Source organism: Limulus polyphemus, unplaced genomic scaffold, assembly GCF_000517525.1.
Source record: "Limulus polyphemus unplaced genomic scaffold, Limulus_polyphemus-2.1.2 Scaffold4297, whole genome shotgun sequence".
Lineage (NCBI taxonomy): Eukaryota > Metazoa > Arthropoda > Merostomata > Xiphosura > Limulidae > Limulus > Limulus polyphemus.
The window spans coordinates 19,533-42,870 of NW_013669907.1; the positions used below are offsets into that span (position 1 = coordinate 19,533).

Genomic DNA, 23,338 nt, shown 5'->3' on the forward strand with positions numbered 1-23,338 from the left:
TATATATATATATATATATATATATATGTAATAAATAAATGAAAATAATAAAAATATATTGTGCATGTGTATGTATATAAATATATATTTATTTATTTCCACAAAATGGGGCCTAATGCCCTCTGTGATTCATCTGTTTTAACCACTCGCACCACTGTACAGTAGTGTGTTGTTGGTCAGTGAGTCAGTAGACACTAAAATGATGTCACATAAGGGACACTTAATGGTGCAGTTTGTACTGTCATGACATCAGTAAAATATGTGCATGCCATGAATCATTTTGATTTTATTTACTCTTGAAAAAAAACACTTTTGGGGACCCTGCAGAAGAATATCTATCATATATATATAAAACATTTAACCAATACTGTTAAATGAAACTAACATTAAAGAAACAATGGAATACAACTTACTTAAACAACACATAACAGCTTCATTGCTCCATGTACTATCAGCGAAAACAAACTTACTTGCTCTTACTGGGGATGAATCCACATTTGATTTTCTGTCCATCCTGGTCAAGGACCCATGCTCGCCAAAGACCACAGGTACTGTTGTACATTGTATTGTCCACAAATAATATGTCATCCTTGTGAAGTAACAGAGAACCATCAATAGATGGTCGATCAAACAAAACTCTAATGTAAAATGAATCTCCTGGCTTGTCTTGGACTTCCATGTATTCTGCAAGTATATTTAACAAAGTTACATAATGTTACATGAAACAGCTCAAGCTCATACAAACTACAGAAAAAAAAGAAATATCTCTTAACTTTATAATCTATAACTAAAAGGAGAGCAAAATCTAACTATACAGTTGATGAAAAGTTCTGAAGGCTTAAATAAACAAACTACACAGTTGAATATATTAATAGGTTGATGCTTTAATTCATTTAAAAACTGTACATGAACTAATAACCCATGGATTTCTGTAACTACAGTACAGATTTTCTTCATAATAGTTAGACTTGTCAATAAGTGTGGATGTAAATAATACGAGATTTATGCTTCTAAATCAAGCATTTTAATATAAAATTTGATGCTATAAGTATAAAAATAACACTGTTAAGTTGTGGAAGTATATTTTATTGATTATGGTAAAGTTATTGCATATGACTAAGCTCATGAATTTTTCTGTTTAATGATTATTTTGTTTTAGAAAGGAAAATAAGTTATAGCTTCAAATTCAAGAATTAACAGCCAAAGCTCTAAATATTCTCAATCATACTCCCCTAAGAATAATGATTAAAAACTCCCTCAAGATATAACAGCGTACATCTTGTAGTTATATTCACATTTCAAATGTAATAACAAAATAATATTATGTCATATTTCCATGAAATAATTAATACTTAATTTGAGCATGAAGTATTTTTGGTTGTCCCTGGCAAATGGAACGAAACATTCTTTAGATATTACCTTATCAATACTAGAAATGATCAGATTTTAATATTAAAAGATAACTTCTTTTATATATGTACATAAAACGTAGAATCAGTTTTCCATATTTCATATATCGGTAATACCTGTATTTGTATTTATCTTGAAGCACAGATAGTTATTTTAGTAATAAAACTAATTGAAGCTGATCATTACTCTGTAACAAACTTACTGCCTGTATTGTAAAGAGCCATAACAGTGACAGTATCTGCTGGTTTAGCTAACTCATATGCAGCCTCCTCTGCTGTGGCATTCCTCAAGTCCACTCCATTGTACTGAAAACACAGTTCACATAATTTTAAATATCAAACAAACTGCTCTGTATAAGGAAGTAAAAAAGGGCTGTGGGAAGATAGTAAATAACTATGTTTCTCTTTAGAATTGTGGTGATTGCATATGTAATACGTTAAGCACACATTAAAGCTTTCTGATAATTTCCTAGTTGTAAATTCTACTTCTTATATCAAGAAGTATATATAAAAAAAATAACATCACAAATTGAACTTTCAAAGGACATGTTGTGAATGTTTATTTAACACTTATCTATCTTTTTCTTTTAATATTAAAATCTCATACTACAGTTGTTGAAATTAACAATAAAAGCATGTTACCTCTAATATCTGGTCACCAGGAAGTAAGCCACTGGGACCTACAGCAGGAGAATCATCTTGGATATCATGAACAAATATACCAACTGCATTTCCACCAAGAAGACTGATACCAAGGTTGGATGTGGTTTTTTTTAGCACTACCATACGAGGTTCAATCTCTGATGACCGTGATCCACCTGGTCTATCTTTACCTTTGGGACTATTCAAACAAGAACAACAAAACTAATTCAAGAACTTCTCTGAGAATGACTTTTTTAACAAAAACAACAAAGGTTATACCATTATACTTAAAAAATGCATATAAAGATTGCTGTACATTTTATTATGTTCAGTTTAAGTACCTTGACACTTTTTGTCTTGTTAGTGTGGATGTAGTTGAACTAGGCAAATCATCATTTGAAAGCTTCATGGCATCAATGTAGGACAAACGAGTGTGATACTGAGGTGAAGCAGGAGGAGTATGATCACTGCCTGGACTGCTTGGCTCTGATATTTTTTCTCTATATTCTAAATATGAAAAAAATAATGAAAGAATTTTTAAGAAGCTAATAACCTGAATATATTATTCCATTATTTATACACGATCAAAAAGGAATTTAATGGTTATATGAATTTCAAACGTGCACAAAATTAAAATTCTATCATAAGATTAAGAAATTTTAGCATAGGTTTCAAAATCATAAATAACAATGTTTAATTTCAAAACTTGAAAGCCTAAAAAAAATTAATATTTCCTTAGCAATAAGAAAACAAAATGGTTCTGGTAATGAACTAATTAAAACACTAATCCAAACAGTCTATGAAATGAAAAAATTTATGAAATCTCTCAGTCTCTTTGATAGTACATATTACTTGACAGTCACAAGCCAACTTTTCACACACTCAAAAAAGATAAGTGCCCAGAAATCAATCAAAACTTTTTAGAAGTTTAACCTGAATAACTTTCTTTTTTTATACCAGGCATAAAACCAGAAAAACTACAAACATTACATCTGTTTTTCTATCACTACAACCATTAAACAATGGAAAAAAACAAACAAAAGCCATTAAAAGAAATCAAATGATACTTACTGTCAGGATTGTACTGTACAAGCATGGTGATGCTGTGACCACACTGACGCAGAACATTAGATGCTTGTTGATATGTGGCACTCCTCATGTTAATCCCACATACCTAAAGTACGAAAAGGTATGAAAATTACACAATTTTTTAACTTATTTAGTGTAATACAGATATGTAAATTATCACAACAGCCTATCAAAAACACTTAAAATGAAACTTTTACCTGATGTACACATAATAAAACTACCTCTATATGCCCACTTTTTTGTGCCCAGCTAACATCATTTCAACAACCACACACTGTGTTATAAGCTAATTCTTATTTAGATAGGTTAGATGCCTATCCTTTCCAACAATATAAAAATCAAATTCATTGATTAATCTAAAGTACAATAAAAAAAGACTGCTTAAAAATAAACTTGAGCAGAGAGCATTATGTCTAACTTGGAGCTTGGAACTACACAAAGCATAACTTATACTTCTAAGTCAACAGCTTGCTAACATACTTTATATCCTAAACCCTTTAGTGGAAGTCACTTACATTACTCACACAATTGTAAAAACCTGTACAATTTATACATTTTATAACAGTTACTAATATTCTCTCACAAGCTAAAAAAATGTCTGTTTAAGTTGGTTAAAATTAACAGCGGATCTCTGAGTCAACCAGACCATGTATGGTATTCCACCTCTAGGAGGCATACAATCAGTATTTTCTAAATTTTCTCACAAATTTTATGGAATTTGCAATGTGGTAAGAGGAAGTCAAAAGTGTTTGCCAAACCCACAATTGAAAAGAACTGGGAAAAATACAATGATTATATTTTTTGATAGATGGAGAATTCTTAATAAAATTTGCCTGAAGTCCTGGAGTTATATATAGATTCTTGTGAAGCCAGTAACAATCCAAACTTCAAGGACAACTAGCAGGTTTTCTGTCAAGATTGCACATATCTTAGAGGATACATATGAGATGCATCAGATTCAAAGCTTACTTGTACATGTAAGATAGCAAAATGCTTGATGTGCTACTTGTGCAGTAGACGTGGATGTGACCATGACAGGACACCAGTTGCAGAAGCAGCAAGCCATAAAAGAGGCCAGAGAAGAATTTCTGTTGGTGCTAATAAAGATGTCAAATAGCCGAAGAGAGGCACATCTACCTTAGACTGGGTATGTTCACAAAACACATTGGCAGTCATGACCAGAGTGGTGAGAATGGTTAACTCTGGTGAAATAGAAAAATGCTATGACCACTGTATCTGTAGAAAAAGCCATAGCAAAAATACACCTCAGAATAACCCTATAACAATGACACCATTTTAAAAACCCTTTGTGCACATGTTGCTGAGTTACATTCAAAATTTAATTAATCACCTTACTGTCAATGTATGTTAATTAAATTATTATTATCAAGTATGTTATAGTTCTAAGTTTTATTCCTTTATTTCAAAAGAAACCTCAAAAACATTATTTAAAACTTAAGTTTTGATATTTCATTACATGCTCACAGTTACAAATCTCAACTTGAAGAACTGGTATAGAAGAAACTGTGTATGTAACAAACGATTCATACAAGCATTCAAAGTACAGTATATAGGTTGTTTACTCATAATTTGAGTACACTCCAAGAAATTGTCCAGGAGCAAACCATTGTAAAATTTTCTCAGTTCAAGAAAATCCACACCCACTTGCAAAGTAGCTGTGTTTGCTCAGCAGAAATTTTAACTTGAATGGCATGCTTATAACCAATAAAAAGAGCTGATTTTCCAATATATTTTATAACAAGGGCAGGGAAATTATACGATATTTGTGTTTTAAAGAGGAAGTCGAAAAAAGCTTAGTCCATTGTTGAGAGTGGTGTCCTTAGCACTTGGCTATTTTTTCTTGCCTTATACATATTAGTTTGATAGACAGTTAAATTACATTTCAGTTTTACTTTTATATTTCAGTTAAGTATGTATTATATGTTTTAAAGTTCATATTTGAAAGGTTTTAATGAGTTGATACGTTTATTCTATGCTTTGCCTCGCTAAACAATTGTTCAATGTTACAAGTTCAAATAAAATTTTGCTGGATGATAAACTGTCTCTGCCAATGTTAGCGTTTTATCACCTGCGGGCTCTTGTTGATGTGTGTGTCAACATAAATAATCAAAGATAAATAACAGAAAGGGAAAATAAAACATTAAAAAAATTTTAAGATTATTCAACGAAGAGTTAACAGGCATGTACATATTTCTATTTCTTAATTTTAAGCATTTCATTGCACTGTATATTGATGCTAATAGCTAGAGTTAGTGATATGGTAGAGCAAACAGAAAATAAAATATAATCATTTACCTTAAAAAACTTTCAATATTTATTTAGGAGGTTCTAGAGATTATGCAAGTGAAATTTGAAAAGTGTAAGATAATAAATAACACTTTTATACTCAAAAATCACCTTGCAGGTGAACTATTCAGAGTCTGAGTACAAATAATTTCATTAAATAATGAATTTTATTAGGTATATTAGAAAAAATAAATAAATATTTTATCTTACTCAAACTACATACTTTTATGAAAGTTCTTGTCAAGTTGTAAACAATTTTATCCACTGGTTTTATTACTGGAGCAAAATCAAATGAGAGTTACATAACGTGCTTAAGTCTGAAGCACGTTGTCATTATAGGGTTAAGCCCTATAAATCCCTGTATTTCATTCCATCTTTTCCATATCTTGTGTGGACCCTCATTTGTTACAAGAAATTACACAATTGGTCTAGTTGGCTCAGAGATTTGTTGTTAATAATATTTCTTATTAAAAACATCAAAAACAGGAATTATGATGCTCTTCTCTGTGTAAAAAAGATAAAAAAATAACAGTTTAACCTATAAATGAATTTTAAGCATAAAGTAATTACTTGCAATGCTGTGTGACTATCATAGGAAGTGTTTCAATTTAAAAATATGAATATCATTGATTGAATACGTCTAGAAAAAAATAAAAAACACAACTACTTGAAAACAAATTATTAAACTAAGAAAACATGATAAAGTATGCTCTGTATGGTGAAACAGTAACGTTTCACAAACTAGTAAAATAGTAAAAAAAAAAGAACTCCTGAATACCCAAATATTAAGAATCTGAATTTAAGTTATATATTACATTTCAATACTGTGATGATACAAAAGGAAAATACTTTCATCATTTCTGAAATATATGGAAGTGTACACTAACCTCAAGCAACTGATCACCATACTGTAAACCAGCTTGTCCAGCTAAACTGTTCTCACTTATTGGAGATATGAAGATGCCTTGACTTGCTCCTCCACTTATGTTGATACCAAGGGGAACCTCTGAGCTCCGTTCAATAAAAATCCTTCTTAAGTCTCCTGGTTTTACTCTTAAAAACAAATATATCCACTTTTGTTTAACACAGTGTCAGGTCTGTTGTGTTTTTATAGATTTAACTATAATTTTCAAAGTAACTTTTCACAATACAAACAATAAAGAAATGAAGAAAGTGAAAATTTCACTGAATAATAAAAATATATATATCATAATCCCAAAAATAACAACTTTCAAAAACAAACTTATTTTAATAGGAGTTTTTAATGCATGAAAAGTAAACCTTAATTCTTAAAAAAAACTGAACACTAATAAAACTTCATTTTCAATCAATCATAAAATAAAAAAAAGATATAACAGTTTAACATGTTAATGTGACTGTCATGTTCAGATCATCATCTGCTTTCTAGAAGCTCTGCTTTAAGAAGTCACTTCTTTATTGCAATATAGTGGATACAAAACCTAACCATCAAAACACACCTTAACCTAAAAATACTAAACAATAAGTTTTTATTCTGAATTTAAAAACAATAGCAAATTCTTGTTTCAAACCTAAAGCTCATTCTTGAAAACAAATAATCATTACCTTTATTGTTCTAATCAATTTTGGAGATTCACATGTTGCTCCAATTACATAACTAAATCTTTATTTAATGTTTAATCCAAACCAAAAACCTACCAATCAATTTATTTCATGTGAAGAACAAACGACAAAACAAACTAACAAACAAAATATAAAAATATTCATGATACAATTCATAAAAATAATCTTAATTTAACTATAGTAAATTTTACTGTAAAACACAGTATTTTCTGGAAGATGAATTATCTTGTCATAGAAGAGACTAATTTAAATTTATATACGTGTCCAAGAAATAGACCTTTTTAGTAGCTTGTACCAATTATACCATTTACTGACTACCAGTACACTAACATAAATCTGAATTATAACTGCTTTATAATTATTTTTAACAGTTAAAAAACATACTGATAAAGATTTTTAAATATTAAAAAAGATTGCAATACCATAATACTTACTTACGAACCCTATCTGCCATTCCCAGGTTGTCTGTACTGCCTGAACTCAACCACTGAACTGTGACTGGAGGAACAGGACTACTACGTTCTGACATGGACAATGCTTTTTCTATCGAACTGGTAGACATTTTCCCAGCTGAAGACTTTGATGCTACACTAGGAGTTGAAGGAATTCTTATTCTCTGGTTTCTTTTAGGAAAAGTTGATAATCCATTGTAAGGTGAGGTTGAACAAGAATCCTCACTCCTGAACCCTTCGTGGATGTGAGAATGTACAGGCACCAGATGTTTGGGGTGCTGAGTAGAAACTGTAATAGGATGAAAATGATGAAACTCTAGACTTTGGGTTGGGGAAGGTCCAGCATAACTATACTGGGAGGGACAGCCAGGTGGAGAGGGACTGAAGCTGTAGTGTCCACTGTCTTTAACACCATACCTTCCACTATAACTCTGGGGTTCAGCCACAGAGCCTGATTCTGTAGTTGAACCACTTAAAAGAGAATCTCCACTACGGGAAGAAAATACAGAGAGCTCTTGTGGAGAGGAGTAACGAGAGGAAGTGGGGAGAGGCACACACATAGGGCTGGAAGAATGAGGATGATGAGGGTGTGGATGAGGAGGCCCTCTCTGCCCACTACTTAAAGTATAAAATATATTCTGTGTAGCAACATTTCCTCCAACTCCAAGAGGTACTGGGTTAGGGTATAAGTGGCTTGAATTCTTAAGCACCAAGTTTCGTTCTGCAATAGGAGATGTAAGAACTAAACTGTCAGTACAAATATAAGCATTTGCTTCTAAAGGAGAAGAAAGGGTTTTCCCATACCTTAATGAAACTGGAGTGGCTGGGTTTAAACACTCACTATTGATCACGCCATAATGTGCTGACCTAGGTCGTTGTCTTCCTTTATTTTTATAATACTCTAGGACATCTTTGTCTCGGTGAGCTGATACCACTGAATAGTCCAAACAGGATTCTGGTGATGTTGGACTATTGAAGCGTACATCCAAATGATCTGAACTACGATTACTTATATTTGCTTTTAGTGGACCTGATGACAAGGCCATCATATAAGGAGAAGCTGCACTGGAAGACACAGGTAAACTGGATGGAGGAGAGATAACAGGCGAATGATCAGGTGATGTAAATCTGTCAATAATAGGACTTTCTTGACTACGAATCTCCTTTTCAGTATGAAGGTGAGATACATGTGACTGTGATGATGGATTTGTGATGCAGTGTGTTGGTGGTTCAAACACACTTAACTGTTTTGTTACATTAGCTAATGACTTCCTTTCTTTTCGTTTTTGTGTCTGAAGAGTAGTGACAGTGTTAATATTACTAAAATCAATAGGAGGACCTTTGTATTTAGGCCACGTTCCACCTGTGTGTTCTCGAGCTTTCCATTTCTTACTAGGTTTACTGTAATGATCTAGCACAGAGTCTAACTCTGCAATAGGATCTTCTTCCAGTGTATAGCTGTGAGAAATACTGGAGGCATGACTTGATTTCTTTTCTTTATTATGTCGCCTGTCTCCAAAGATCTTGTGGTAGGCTTTGTCCAAGAGAGTGGACTGAGATGTAGGTCCATAAGATCTGCTCTCGCTATGATGCTTCTTTCGGGAGGTTTGTGTGCAGTCACTCACATAAGAAGGAACAAACTGTCCCTGTTCAGTCTGAACTCCACTTGACCTCAACTTTATTCTGTGTTCATCCATATCTTCAACTAAAGTATGTTGTTTTCTTGGAGAAGATGGTAGACTTCCTGAATAATGAAAAAATTAACTGTATAGACACTAATTGATGGCCACTTGAGGCATTATTATGAAAAACTACATATATTGTTGTTCTTTACCTAAAACACACCAATGAGAAATGGTTTTTAATATAACAACATTGATTTACATGTCTTGTATATAACAGATGAGCAAATTTAGTACTATATTATTGCATATTTATCATAAAAATTATAAACACTGTCATAAAAAATCTATTGTTTTGAATCAAGTATAAAAACATTTTATGAAATATAATAATAATCATGAATAACAAAACTAAATTTTCAAATAAATACTAAAAACAGCATTTGTGCAATGGTTAAAGAAAACTAACACACACCACAAAGTTAAAATGCACTACACGATAAAACTTTAATAAAAAAGGACGACTAGCTCTGTTAGATGTTCTCTATATTTTTCAGTACAATCTACATCAGGAGGAAGCAAGGAGTTACAGTTGGAGACAGTATACATATATACCTTAACAACTACACATGCATACAAAATTTAAATACTTTAACATAATTAACCAATCTGTTACACTCTTAACATATATAAAAAAAGATTTCCAAAAAACTAATTTCTATAATACCTGGGCCAAGATCTTTATTTAGAATGATACTGTAGTTCTTCACAACTTCCAAAGATTCTGTTATATTTTTTATTATAAACTTCAATAACCAACTGAAAGAATTATCAGCACTTGCCACATGTCCAGTAGAAGCTAATAAATTGCTTTGTTTATCTATAGCATTTTTATGTTCTTTAACTTTAAATTTCTACATATCTGACCAATGTGAATTAAACCACAGTTACAAAGAATTTCATATATATCACATTCATCATTCTGTTCTACTTTATCTTTAGAATCACTAATAAAACTTTTTAACTTATAACAAGGAGAAAACATTACACTACAATAATGCTATTTTTAAAAACATTACTTATTGGCATGGAAATACCTTAAGCATATGGCAAGTATACCCTCATACTATCCGAATAAGTCTTCACATGCATTTTAGTACATTACTACTTTTAATTTATTATGGTACTTGTAACTTATGTTGATAACTTTAGGACCAAATCCTCTATTTAAGGCAACACACTTTAAAACGTTTAACCTACACATTAAATTTTTATAACAGGTACAGACTTTTAAAACTATAAAAACATATGTAGAGAAAGAAGCAATTTTTACAACCAGGGTTGACACAATTCCCAGTGTGCATCCACAGAACAAACAAAAATAGCTTTCTTCCTACCAATATCACTAACCCTTTTCTTGTTTAACAGTCTTACCCAAATAATTTAAACTAACCTCCCTTTACGTTTTTTAACATGAGCTGAATGTCAGTGCTAGGTATCACTACCATCTTGCCACACAAGAAACACATAATCCAAATATCTCAATCATGCACCTTGTTTAAACAAAACTGTACTTAAAGCACAGATTTAAAAATCATGCATAAACAGCTCACACTGCTTTTCTACCTTATCAGTTTACTTAACATATTGAAAAATACATACAACTCAAAATGTTAACATGCAAAAAAAATACAATGCCCTAAAAACCATTATAATTTAACTGGCTTTCAAACTAGGCAGTAAATGGATTAAAATGATTCCCTTACCTGGCTGAGGCAACCTTGGAAATAATAACAATGAATTTGTATGCCCAATAGTTCAAGAACTTTTGTTAAATTGAGCTAGTCTTACATGGAAATCAGTAAATTAAAAATCTTCTCTTTCTATTGGTTATAAATAATCCAACAGCAAATGTCAGACAGAATTACTGACATTTTTTGAAAGACAGTATACGATAGGAGGGCTTGGTACGTAGGTTTGTTTGACTTTCTGGCTTATATTTCAGTGTAACAGAAAGACTGGGCTATATAAACTTATTTTTTATCTTAACAATATCTATTCTATAAATGAGTACCACTTAAATCAAACTCAGAAGGTCAAATAGAAGTAGTAAGACAATCTAAAATGAGCAAGTTGGAGAGAAGAAGTGTCAGGTGTTATACAGAAGTAAAGGCTGAGAATTTATTTAAATATTTCACTATGAACATAAAAATTAAATTATAAACTATGTTTTGATGCCATGCTTGTTAACACACACACACACACACTGATAATAAAGTTTTTAATTAAACCTTCAATGTAACTCTGAAAAAAGTTGTGACAAATACATTTTTACCAAGCTGTATCTATAGGGTTAAAAGCAGAGTCTAAATGTTTATGCTAAAGATAAAATTCCCATTAAAATGTATGTAGCTATAAGTATTTAATGATGACATGTTTTGTGACTGATAACAGAATACACTGGATGTCTCAAGCAGTTAAATGATTTTGACATACTTCAGAAAAAAATTTAAAATATGTCAACCAGTTTTGTGCACTTACTGTGCTCTTGATTATAGCGTGGGCCCCCTTCTTTGTCCATTAAGTTATGTCCACTTGAGGCTGAACTTGGAGGAGAGCTACTGGCAGAGAAGTACTTCACTATCTGAAGAATAATGTGTGGACCAGCACTATCCAGCATGTGTTGGACTTCCAATATGGACTGGGTACTGCTTACCAGCTTCCCATTGATCTAAACAAACAAACATGTTGTTTCAAAATATTCTAAAGTTATGAAGTATCAAATATATTTGTTCATACTGGATGACAAGTATCATACCATGACTATCAGAGTATTTCATTTTTATATTGGCTCTCATCATTCCTGCTTGATCAACAAGTGACACTGTTAGCCAAAACATTCTCTCTTTTTGATTTGGCTGTACTGATAGAAGCTGATATAGCTTAAAACTGCAATATTCAGTTAATCACAGAATAAGATTTGTTATCCAGTATGAGCCGGGATATTTCATATTTTAAAATATATCACCAAAAGGTGAACAAAACCGAAGTGCTAAGTTTAGAAGGAAAACAAACACAGCATCGCACCCTCAACAGCTATGAAAGCATTCATGGGTGTGACTGTGTATGTGGGTATAAACAAAACCTATACCTTTTTAAAATGATTCTTTAAACTCAGGTTTATTGCTTTGTAATGGAACTTCCATTGGTAAATAAAGAGCAAACTTAAGATCAATATTTATCAGTTAAATTTTAAACCAAATTAATTTTTCATCATGTAAATAAAGTGGTAATAAGCTGTAATTATTTTTTATTTTCATTTAAATTATATTTTACATGTACCTATAACATATAAAATGTTTTATTCACAGTGCATACACACACACAATGATCTACTATGAATCAATCAGAAATGCCAAAAAATATATTTATACATATATAAAAGTAAAAATATTTTCCACAGAAACCAGATTTTACACATATGAAATACCACACTGAAAGACTTAGAACAACGACTTGAAAAATTTATTGTGTTTTAAGGCTAAGCAGACAGTTGTTGTAATGCACAAATGCTTCAGAGAAATCCTATCTTTTACTGCTTGAGACTAAATACACACCTGTGGAAAATATTTTTTACATACTTCTTTGCTTGAAATGTGTTTCTACATAAATACAAGAGGGTAATAGTGAAAATATGCATTTCACATTAAACTGTATCAAACCATGCACATTCACTATTTGCACTCACAAAAGGTAAAGTAATCACAACATCACTTTGGACAATTTCAAAGTTTTAAATTCAAGTAAAACAGACATAGTACTAATAATAAAACAAAAAAGAGCCGATCAATAAAACTTTCCCCTCTTTAAATCACACTGCCAAGCTAATTTCAGTTAGTTGTTCATTTTATCACTTTCTTGTTATTTACTATTAGTTATGTCCTCGCTTCTTTCTTTCTCTCTCTATCCTGTTGCATATGCCTCTATATCAAATTCATTTTTTTGTTCAATGTTACTTTTATATTTTAAGCCTACAAATTCAATGTTTCACAAAAAATATGGAGTCTGTATGCCTTGAATAGTGATACCTCAGCAAAATATGAAAAGGAGGCTATGCCTCCTTACAGTTTTGAACAAATAATATCTTTCTTATTTTTATTTTAATACCTACATTTTCTTTGCTTCAGCCATAAAATTATTGAAGAACTGCATAATTTTGTAACAAAATGCTCAAAACTCTCATTTCAATTTATGCTGTTTATTGAAATGACATCTGGCAGCATGAGGCGTACAGTAGTTATGCCCATCAGCTTTTTTCTTTTAGTTCATACAATTTCTCCATGCTGCAAATGAAACAACCGAGAGGAGCCAAGCCTTCTTACTAAGATTAACACACATTTAGAAGCTGGCCACACAGCTTTTGGAGCTAATTAGAATATATATTTTAAAAAAACCAATGAAAATCATTTTAAGAAAAGTCTGTATATGTGAGGAGTACACAAGCCTTGTATTGATCAAGGACCGGTACAAATTTTATGATGATGTAATTAAGGGTATAAACAACTAAAAGCAAGCTCTATTAAATAATGTGCAGTGACTTAGTAACAAAGTTCAACCAATTAACTTGATTTGAAGGTTATTTTGGAATTTTTACAGCTCAAATAATAATTAGGCTTTGCTCTGGCATGATGATGTTACCAATGTGTATGCAGTTACAAAAGATGAATGAACCTAATTCATGCATAAATAAATCAAGACGCCTTAAGAAAGCACATTTCATTGTCCTTTATTTTTCATGGTGGGGTTGAAGTATATTGCTCTTAAATAATAACTGTGAGCCACCACTGATGGTTAAAGGACCAAAATAAAATGTTCATTTTCATAACTTTCCTGATCTTCTTGATTAAATTACGATTCAGGTATGACAAGGTACAATAATGACATAGAATACAAAACATTTAATGTCTAGAATTAGGCATTTTGATATCAAAACATATTTCAAAAACAGGTTTTAAATAAAAACTACTTAATTATTACTTAGATCTTGTGCTGAAGATTGTTAGAATACAGTAAAACACCACAGTCAAAAAAATTTAATTGAACCTTATTTTCATGACAATACATTCTCATATCATTGTCCAATTTGAACTTTAGTTGTTTGAGCACAAGCTGTATAAAAATCTAAACTATGTACCTTCACATAACAAACAAGTAACTAAATAATTTGGGTTGAACTTACAGAATGTACACGATCCCCCACAGAAACAGTCCCTTCCCTTGCTGCCAATGACCCTGGTTCAATACGGCTTACATACACTCCTCCTTTAAGAGTTATTCCATGTTCCAAACTGCCTGAGGCCAACAAATTTACAGTCTGGTAAATTCTGTTGCTTGTGAACTGTCGTCTACGTACAACCTGTTTAAAAGAAAAATATAATGTTATAACTGAATGCGAATGTGCAAAAATTTGAGCAAAGGTGTAAAATAACAAATTTGGAACAGAAAATTAAAATCCCTTAAAGGAAACTGGTAGGTCATGCAAATTACAATCTTTATTGAAACACAAAAAGAGTCAAAAACAAAACACAAACAAGTGTTTGTTTAGCACATGTGAAACTGGAGAGAGAAAGAGATGAATTCTAAGTTCTTAAAAGTTAGAGTTTAAAATTTCCATTACTGTCAAAGTTCTTTAAAGTTAAATTACATTCCAAGTTGATGAAGTTTAAATCTTAATTTAAACATTACCAAGTTGTTCAAAATCTCCAGAAAAACTGAATAAAATCTCTCATACTTACATCTCAACTAGATATGAATCTCAAACAAAAGTTAAAATTTTTAAAGAGTTCCAAAATTTCTATAAAAACAAAGAAAATCTTGCTAAATCTGAAAAATAAAGAAAAACATAGCAATATATACAAAATTCTCTCTATCTCCTTGACTAAGGGCCACTCAAATCAACAACATGGTGTCAAAGCCCTTAATCATCATGTTTACCAAGAGAAATGATCACTGTCATTACCTATACTGTATCACATGCTAGAGTCAAATCAACAACATGGTGTCAAAGCCCTTAAACATCACCATGTTTACCAAGAAAAATGTTCACTGTCATTTACCTATAATGTATCACATGTTACAGTATTCTTTCCTAATAGGAAACACTATGAAGTCTTTGGTGACTCAGCCAATCCTATGAATAACTAAAGATGATAGAGACTTAGCAATTCTCTTTGGACCTACGAACTATATTACAACAAAGTTGAAGTAAACAGAAATGTTGAAAAAATTATCTAGGAAATGATGGGGCACAAAAACGTATAACAGCTTCTCATACCTCAAAACAACAAGAAAAATTAATAGTATGAACACAAGATTTAACCATCACCTAACAATCTAGTATATTTTATTTTTGTTTAAATTTTCTCTACCTCTTTGATCCTATTATTAAGTATGGTAGTACTTAATAGTAGGGATCGACAAGGTTTCCAAATAATTCACGTGCCGCAAAACCACCCTATTGAATACCTAAGAAAAAAAATTACCATTCAAAGTATTGGTTATAATATGCATATATATAATTAATAACATGCTAAAAAGGTCGCTAACATTTCTGATATAACAATTAAAAAATTTCCAAAACAGGAACTTTCTTGTCTACTACCTATCTACCTACCTGATCACGTCAGCAGGGCTAGCCCCTAGACAGATTGAATTATCGCTACAAGATTTCTGAAGCTTACTCGACTGGTCTGTGGGTATCCACTTTTGACATTCCGATAAATATATTCAGATTTTTTTATAGATGGTAAAAATATCATGCACATACTTAAATATCTTTTCAACCTAATTAAAACCAACAGATGACGCTACATATCAATGGATAGACACCAGACAGTTTTTAGAAGTAAAGTATACACCTTATACAGGTATAACATAAAAAGTAAACAAACAAGAGTGTTAAAAAACTATGAATTTTAAATTTAAGTAGGGATCCTACAACAAAAAGTAATGAAACAGAATTAAAACCACAATACACAATTTATAAAATTCAATCCCTACTTTGGCAGCTTTATACACTTATTTGTAGGCCAAAGTAACGATGGCATTTTATAAATTTGTGATTGTGGTTTTAATTCTTGTTTCATTACTTTTTGTAACAGGATCTTTACTTCATTTTAAAAATTCATAACTTTTAATACTCTCGTTTTTAGTTTAAAGTAGGCCAGCCATTTATGGGGTACTCATAACATGTTTTGCAGACTGAAGGGTATTTGTAAACTACAGTAAGTGAAAGACTTCACAAAATTATTGCTTCATGACCAATAAACTTCTACATTCACTTCAAACTAGTTTTCAGTGATTCAAAACAAACAAACATGCACCATCAAAAAAAGCTTAATAATAATACTTTTTTGAAAAACTGCATCTAAAATATCATACTACTGTTTCATATGTGAGGACAGTTATGAAAAGATGCAAGTACACTAACTGTTTTTCCTTTCTTCTGCTCTCTAGAAAACACTGCATCTCCTTGCCTCCAAAAAAATATTCAGATGCGGAGCGGAGTTGTACTCTAGACCACTTAACATTAGTTAAGACAACAGACTTACATGAACTAAAATTAATTGGTATTTGCCAACCCATGACAAACTTCACCTTTCTTTATTTAATTATACTATCTACATTTACTCAGTTTTTAATGGGCCTAAGTTAGTTTTTATGGAATTTCATATAGTGTGTAATTTTCTGAATAAATTTGGTTAAAAGAAGTAATTTACATCTAAAAACCATAAATGGTAACTAGTGTGAAGGAAATTTTGCTCACAAGAAAATGAGTGTCAGAAATATAACTGTTACACTAGTCATATAATCAAAGCAACTGAATCACTTTATATTCATAAAAGATTGTTCCATGAATTGTGTGCAGCTTAAAAGTTGTATATTTAAAACAACTTAAAATTCTAGAATAGAAAAATTGTTCACTTTTACACATTATATGAAATTTCTGACATATGAAACACTAAATATATTATATTAATACTTGAACATTTAATGGAAAATATCTTAAACATTTATAATTCATATGTATATTAGAATGTTCTACATTATTTAAGTTTAATATTCAAAGTTTAAGTTTTAAACTAGATCAGTGCTATAAATTTCCAACTAATAGAGAACTTGAACACAGCTAAGTGTCTTGCTGGCAAAAAAAATTTTTGTCACATATTTTCAATATAAACTATAGTGGCCACTATTGAAATTGTTGTATTTTTATATCATAAGTGTCTTATGACAGTATTAAATCTAAGTTTCTTGTTTATATAATTTTTATGTACCTGTCTTTGTTTGAAGTGAAAGATTTATCAGTACACTTCTATGACAAACTCAGTAGTGAAAATCCCACCCCACTACACCTCTGATTACATCTATAAGTTGCATGACCTCAAGTATAAGTTATGTTAAGTAAGTTTCAAGTTGACCACTGCATCTCCTTGTTTTCAAGAATGTAGGTAATTTGCCCGAGTAACACCTTCTGCTTGGGTTTTCTTATACAACACTGACAACTAATTATCGACATTTTACTTTCTTTACCAGTAAGCTAAGTATTCAGAGCAAAAAAAGTTAACAAGTACAAAGAAGTGGCAAATTGTATTTGTATGGCACTGGCTTATATCTACAGGACTAACTTCACTTTCAATACTCTCGTTTTTGATAGCAAATAAATCACTTAAAAATCATCAAAAACTATATACTGGGGTATTGCACATCAGCTTAAGTGCTACTTGTGTTTCTGTCGCAGGCAGTTATCATGATGTCAATTCACAGGTACATGTAGCTGGCTACAATTTGTTCTATTTCCAGTGGTAACAATGCATACATGAAAACTGTCTCATTGAATGTAAATAAAAATCAAATAAACTTTACAGAATATCAGAAATATCTTTTATACTGAATGAGCTTTTTCCATGTTCTTTTTTATGACAGGAATGACAAAATAATAAATAGGAAAATTGGCCAAGCATTTCCACAGGCAAAAAAAAAAACTCATTGATCACTATATAATGATATTTTTGCTATAAATTTATCATTTTTTTAAAACTTTTAACTGTGCTTACTATATAGCAGGTTTGTTTTCTAATTTATTACTCTGATATAGCTTCAGGTGTATACCTTTACTGTTTTTATGAGTAATGAAGTCCCAAAATAAAAAATAATCAGCTTATGACCTGGATGGGTGTGTTACATAGTGACGTAATATACAGCTATGTAACATAATTGTTTTTATTTTCTTAAACATTTCTAATTTAGTAAAAAAATATGTAATTTAGGTTCAAAATTATTAAGTGTTTACACCTTTACTATTTTATAAGTAATAAAGTCCCAATATAAAAAATTAATCGACTTATGACCTGGATGATTTTTGGTTTCTTTTCTGAAAAGAACTGTAGCTTCCTGAAATTTCATCACATGCTCAAACAGTCTTGTAAGCTAAAACATATCCCCTGTATGCTATATAAAAAATATAATAATGTGAAAAAGGTTGTGTTAATCACAAACCTAATGATAGAATATGAATCAAAATATTACCCTAACTTCAATTTTTCTTCCACCAATTGTAATTTAGATAGCTGAATTATTTACAGATAACACCTATGCAGATAAAACTTAACATATAATACAAAGCTGTAATATTTGAATATATATTTATCATTTTTTTCTAGCTCCAACACTTTGAAAGTAATGAACTCTGGTAGTGTGAAAAACTGTAAAATTCAATAAAATGCATTTTTTGCTTTATAACTTACAAGCTTCTGAAGTTAACAACATCAGAATTATATCATCTGAAAACTGGGATTATTTTCTTCCTGGCAGTCTATTTGTCATAAAGCTCCCTTTCTTCCTGTAGATTTCTAAGCTTTTAATTATTTTTTTAGAAGCCATTCTTGATTGCATGCTTTCAAATAATCTCAGTATATCATTGTTTTGTTTTTCTTTTGCACACTGCGTAAAGGTAATAAATTTAGTTATTCCCATTTGTTTCTTTTGTTGTAGTAATTATTTGGCACTTTCTTTTCACTAAATAAAACCTCCTGCTGATAATTGGAAATTACCAATTGTTATGATACCTTTCACCCAAGAATGAGCTAAGAGTTTAGTGGGGATTCTTTTAGAAACAACAGTAAATAATTAAAAATGAAAATAACAAATTCAGAGGTCATTTTCATAAATAAAATAGAGTTTTGACAGCCATGGTGGGCATAGCATAAATAATACACTGCACAGATTTGCACTTAACAACAAAACAAAAAAAGTAACATAAATACTATTTATTTGTATTATTCTGAACAATATACGGGTATTTTATTGCAAAATTTCTTTCAGAAAAGTAGACTAGTACATAACATTAGACTTGTTATTGTATTTGTGCTAATAAATGTGTGTGAATCCTGACTTTCAGGTAAACACTTAAAGGTGTGTTACATAGTGACATAGTATACAGCTATTTAACATAGTAGTTTTTATTTCCTTACAAAATTTATAATTTACTAGCAAAATATCTAATTTAGGTTAAAAAATATTCAATGATTGTCATGCAATATGTTTGAACTGTCTTTGTTTCAGTTACCATAATGTTAATGAGCTTTTAATTTTTATGAATGTAGAGATGGCCAGTAAAATGCTACTCAGATAGAAAGGGATACAGACACATGCATAACTTTTACATCGTATTCAAATCTAAAAATTTTAATTAAGGATAAATGATTCACGAGACTTTTAAAAAATCATACTAAGTAACTATCAGTTATTACACAGCCTAAAAATATTTTAAACCTTACTAATGTTAAGTTTCCTTCTCCACCGCGAAGAGCCTCCCAGACAACGTGTCTTTCTACTGATGTCACATCAACTCCATTTATATTTAGTATACAATCATTCGTCCTGTGAAATATAGTAGTCATAAAAATCTTTTGCAACTTAAAAGCAACTAAATTCCAAGAATACTGACCTTTTCATAAAGCTGATTTCTTATTCTCTTCAATATAACATCAACAAAACTGCATTAAGTAAAGTATCTTTTAACAAAAGAATAACAGGGATTTCATCAGGCATAAAAACTGATAAGAAAGCATATACTAGTAACATAATTTATATTTGAATGAACTTGTAAAAGTCAATGATAGTGTTCCAAGCTAATGGTAAACCACCTTAATTTGTAACAGTTTATGTAATAGTTTTCTATTTTTAAACAGCTTTTGTTTCTCTGGTAATATGTGCAGTAATAGGTCATAAGGATACTGTAGCTTTTAAGTTACTTTGCCATGATCAGTAACAATAAAAAAATGTCTGGGTCTCTTTTACATACCATTTTAAGAGATCAAACACAAAACAGTATTATGAATATATTTTGTTAATAAAATTACTTTTTCTTAATACCAATTGAATATTTTACAGAAAGAAAGTCTTCCAAAGTTTCATGACATAATTTTCAGGAATTTTGAGGGTCATGTTAGACCAATTACAATATATTCCAATGCTCTTCACCAGTCATCTCGATAACAAGTGCAGTGTGTCAAACCTGTTACAAATATACAACAATCACATCCAAGGCTAGAACAGTATGAAACCTTTTTTTACTCAAATCTTAAAAACAATCTTCTAAGTGAAAATTAGATAAGGTTAACCAATACCACACAATTTTTTCAAAATTTTCTCACAGCTAAACTGGTATAACAAGTTATACAAAAAATATGCTACAGCAAACATTTTTATTAATATGTATTACATTTGTTTTCAAAGAAAAAATTTCTGAGAAAAAAAACTAAGTTTCAAAATTAGTTTTAAAGCCCCCCCCCACACACACAAAATAGATCAAAATTAATTTTAAAGCCTCCCACACACACACACACACACACACGAAAGAGACCAAGTATTTTAAATAGCATGAAGCTGCTGGTGAAAAAATCTATGGTTATTTAGTTGAATCAAACAGTGTTCAAGTTTGAATATTTCCAAAGATCCCATAAATTTCTGCAAATATCTTATGGTATAGAAGATATTCAATAATTTCAAAAAAGTTAATCTAGAGGCAACTTGCAGAGAAAGATGCACTTGGCTGGTCAAGCTCTGAAACAGTCCCACAAAGGTTAACAGATAAAAAGCTTGGAGTACCTCATGAAGTAATTTCTAATATATACCTTAACTTTCCATCAGCTGGGCTTCCTTTCATCACACTTGTTATATACACTGATGGATCACTAGGATAATGCTGATCATCTTTACCACCACCTATGTCAAATCCAATGTCATCTTTACTGGTCCCTCTCTGCATAATAACAAAATACAGTTGTTATTGCACATATTGTATTTCTTGATAGTATTTTCTTACAAACAGGATGATATGATTTCTCTTCAAACAAAGTGGTCTATTATTCATTAGGTTTTGTGGCTACTTAAGACACAGCATCAGAAACTAGATATTGATTAATCCTTACCATTAATGCTATGAACTTGATTTAAAAAAAAAAAATACTAGTTTTATCTTTTACCAAAAATTACATAAAAACACACTCCTCACCGTAGCCATCAGGTTGCTTCCAGCTGTAGTTCTCACATAAAATGCATATGTAATTTACATGAAACTACACCTTTCCTCATAGTATCGCTATCAGCATACATTACAGATATCATGACCTAATTATGTTTAAAATTGTTCATCTCATAAGCCATGAAAATTACATCTTTGCAACAGATAAGGATCCTGTAAACTTAATTTGTTTTCACTTTAAACATTTGTTGGATTTTACATAAACACAAGAATTGTAAATATAAACATATAATTGCAACTAAAAAAATCTGTAGTATTGCTATGAAGAAAAAAACCTTCCTTTACATATATATTTCTTGATTATAGTGAAAGTCCAATTCTGAAGTTGTACATCATAACCTGACTTAAGAAGGTCAAAACATTGTTCTTGTACTTTATTTTAATTAAAGTTTTTAATATCCATACCAGCCATCTCTGCTATATAACATAGACAAAGTATATTACAAACCTAATAAATATATCTCCAATGTAAAGATAAATATTGAAGACATACTTACATTATGTCATACCTTTCCATTCAGGTAAGTCTACCATTTTAGAAATTGAAAATTTTACTTTAAATTGGCCACATTTCAACTACTAAATTTACCAAATCTATACATTTAAATTGTATTCCTTTTAATATTTATCTTTCATGAAGTTTAAATTATTGTTTTTCATTTTATTTAATTAAAACAATATATCCTGCCTCTAGAACTCTATATGAAATGCCATTATTTAACATGTGGCATTCTTTTTTGATATTTAATCTATTATTATAAATGAATAGACAAATGAGTTTACCATTGTTTAAAATATCAAACCTTATGGTCTTCTTTATGTAACTAACAAATTACACTTGTGTGTCTTTTCAAACTTTCAAAATTATGTTAACAGATTTGAGAAATGGTAGTGTCCTGAATGTCATTTAATAAAATTGCTTTTATTGGCAAAATTTAACATATTCTATTGGTAATTTCAAGTTAGAGTCAAAATGGTTGCAAGGACATTTTTAATGTAGAAGACTTACAACCAGTTTACACAACTGATTCAGAAACAAAAAAAGGGGGGAGGGAGGGAATCTATCTGACATCAACAAAATTATGCCATCCCCCACCTCCCAAAGCCTACCCTCAAAGTGGGAATAACAGATACAAGAGGGAGTGGGAATGATGAATACGTATTACCATCAAAGGCTAATCTGGAATGACAGAGATAACAGTGGAGAAAAGTTAAAGCAGAATGCAGTAATGTAAACCATAAACCACACAAGTCACAAACAGGATGTAAGAAGTATCCACCTATAGTGAACTGGGGTCAAAGAACAACAAAACAATAGGCTGAGCTTTGTCTAAACCTTTTAAATCAATGCCAAATTGGTTATTATTTTTAAGTTTTGAAAAGTCAAATTACAAAATCAATAGCCACCATTCATAAAAGTGACAAAGATATTACTGGAAAAGTACATTTAACAGTCAAAATAACAATTTTTCAAAATTTAAGAATTTTATTTTATAATATGTAGTTTTAGAAGATTTATTCAGCTGGTGGGAATAAATATAGGCCAACAAGCAATGCTAACATAGTACCTTGCCACTTATTCAAAAGTTTATGGCTGTTTGAATATGT

At 30.7% G+C, this 23,338-nt stretch overlaps 1 protein-coding gene across 3 annotated transcripts in view; it reads right to left on the minus strand.

Moving 5' to 3' along the window:
* LOC106470925 (disks large homolog 5-like) overlaps positions 1-23,338 on the minus strand; it is an 85,866-nt gene that overhangs the window by 15,983 nt on the left and 46,545 nt on the right. For all 3 annotated transcript variants that reach the window (XM_022399574.1, XM_022399575.1, XM_022399573.1), the window contains exons 11-21: positions 21,321-21,448; positions 19,962-20,064; positions 14,363-14,539; positions 11,665-11,854; positions 7,484-9,245; positions 6,335-6,500; positions 3,123-3,225; positions 2,393-2,558; positions 2,052-2,250; positions 1,613-1,715; positions 471-684 (exon numbers count right to left, since the gene is read on the minus strand). In XM_022399574.1, coding sequence (XP_022255282.1) covers positions 471-684; positions 1,613-1,715; positions 2,052-2,250; positions 2,393-2,558; positions 3,123-3,225; positions 6,335-6,500; positions 7,484-9,245; positions 11,665-11,854; positions 14,363-14,539; positions 19,962-20,064; positions 21,321-21,448 — 3,311 coding nt within the window. The remainder of the gene's footprint in view (positions 1-470; positions 685-1,612; positions 1,716-2,051; positions 2,251-2,392; positions 2,559-3,122; positions 3,226-6,334; positions 6,501-7,483; positions 9,246-11,664; positions 11,855-14,362; positions 14,540-19,961; positions 20,065-21,320; positions 21,449-23,338) is intronic.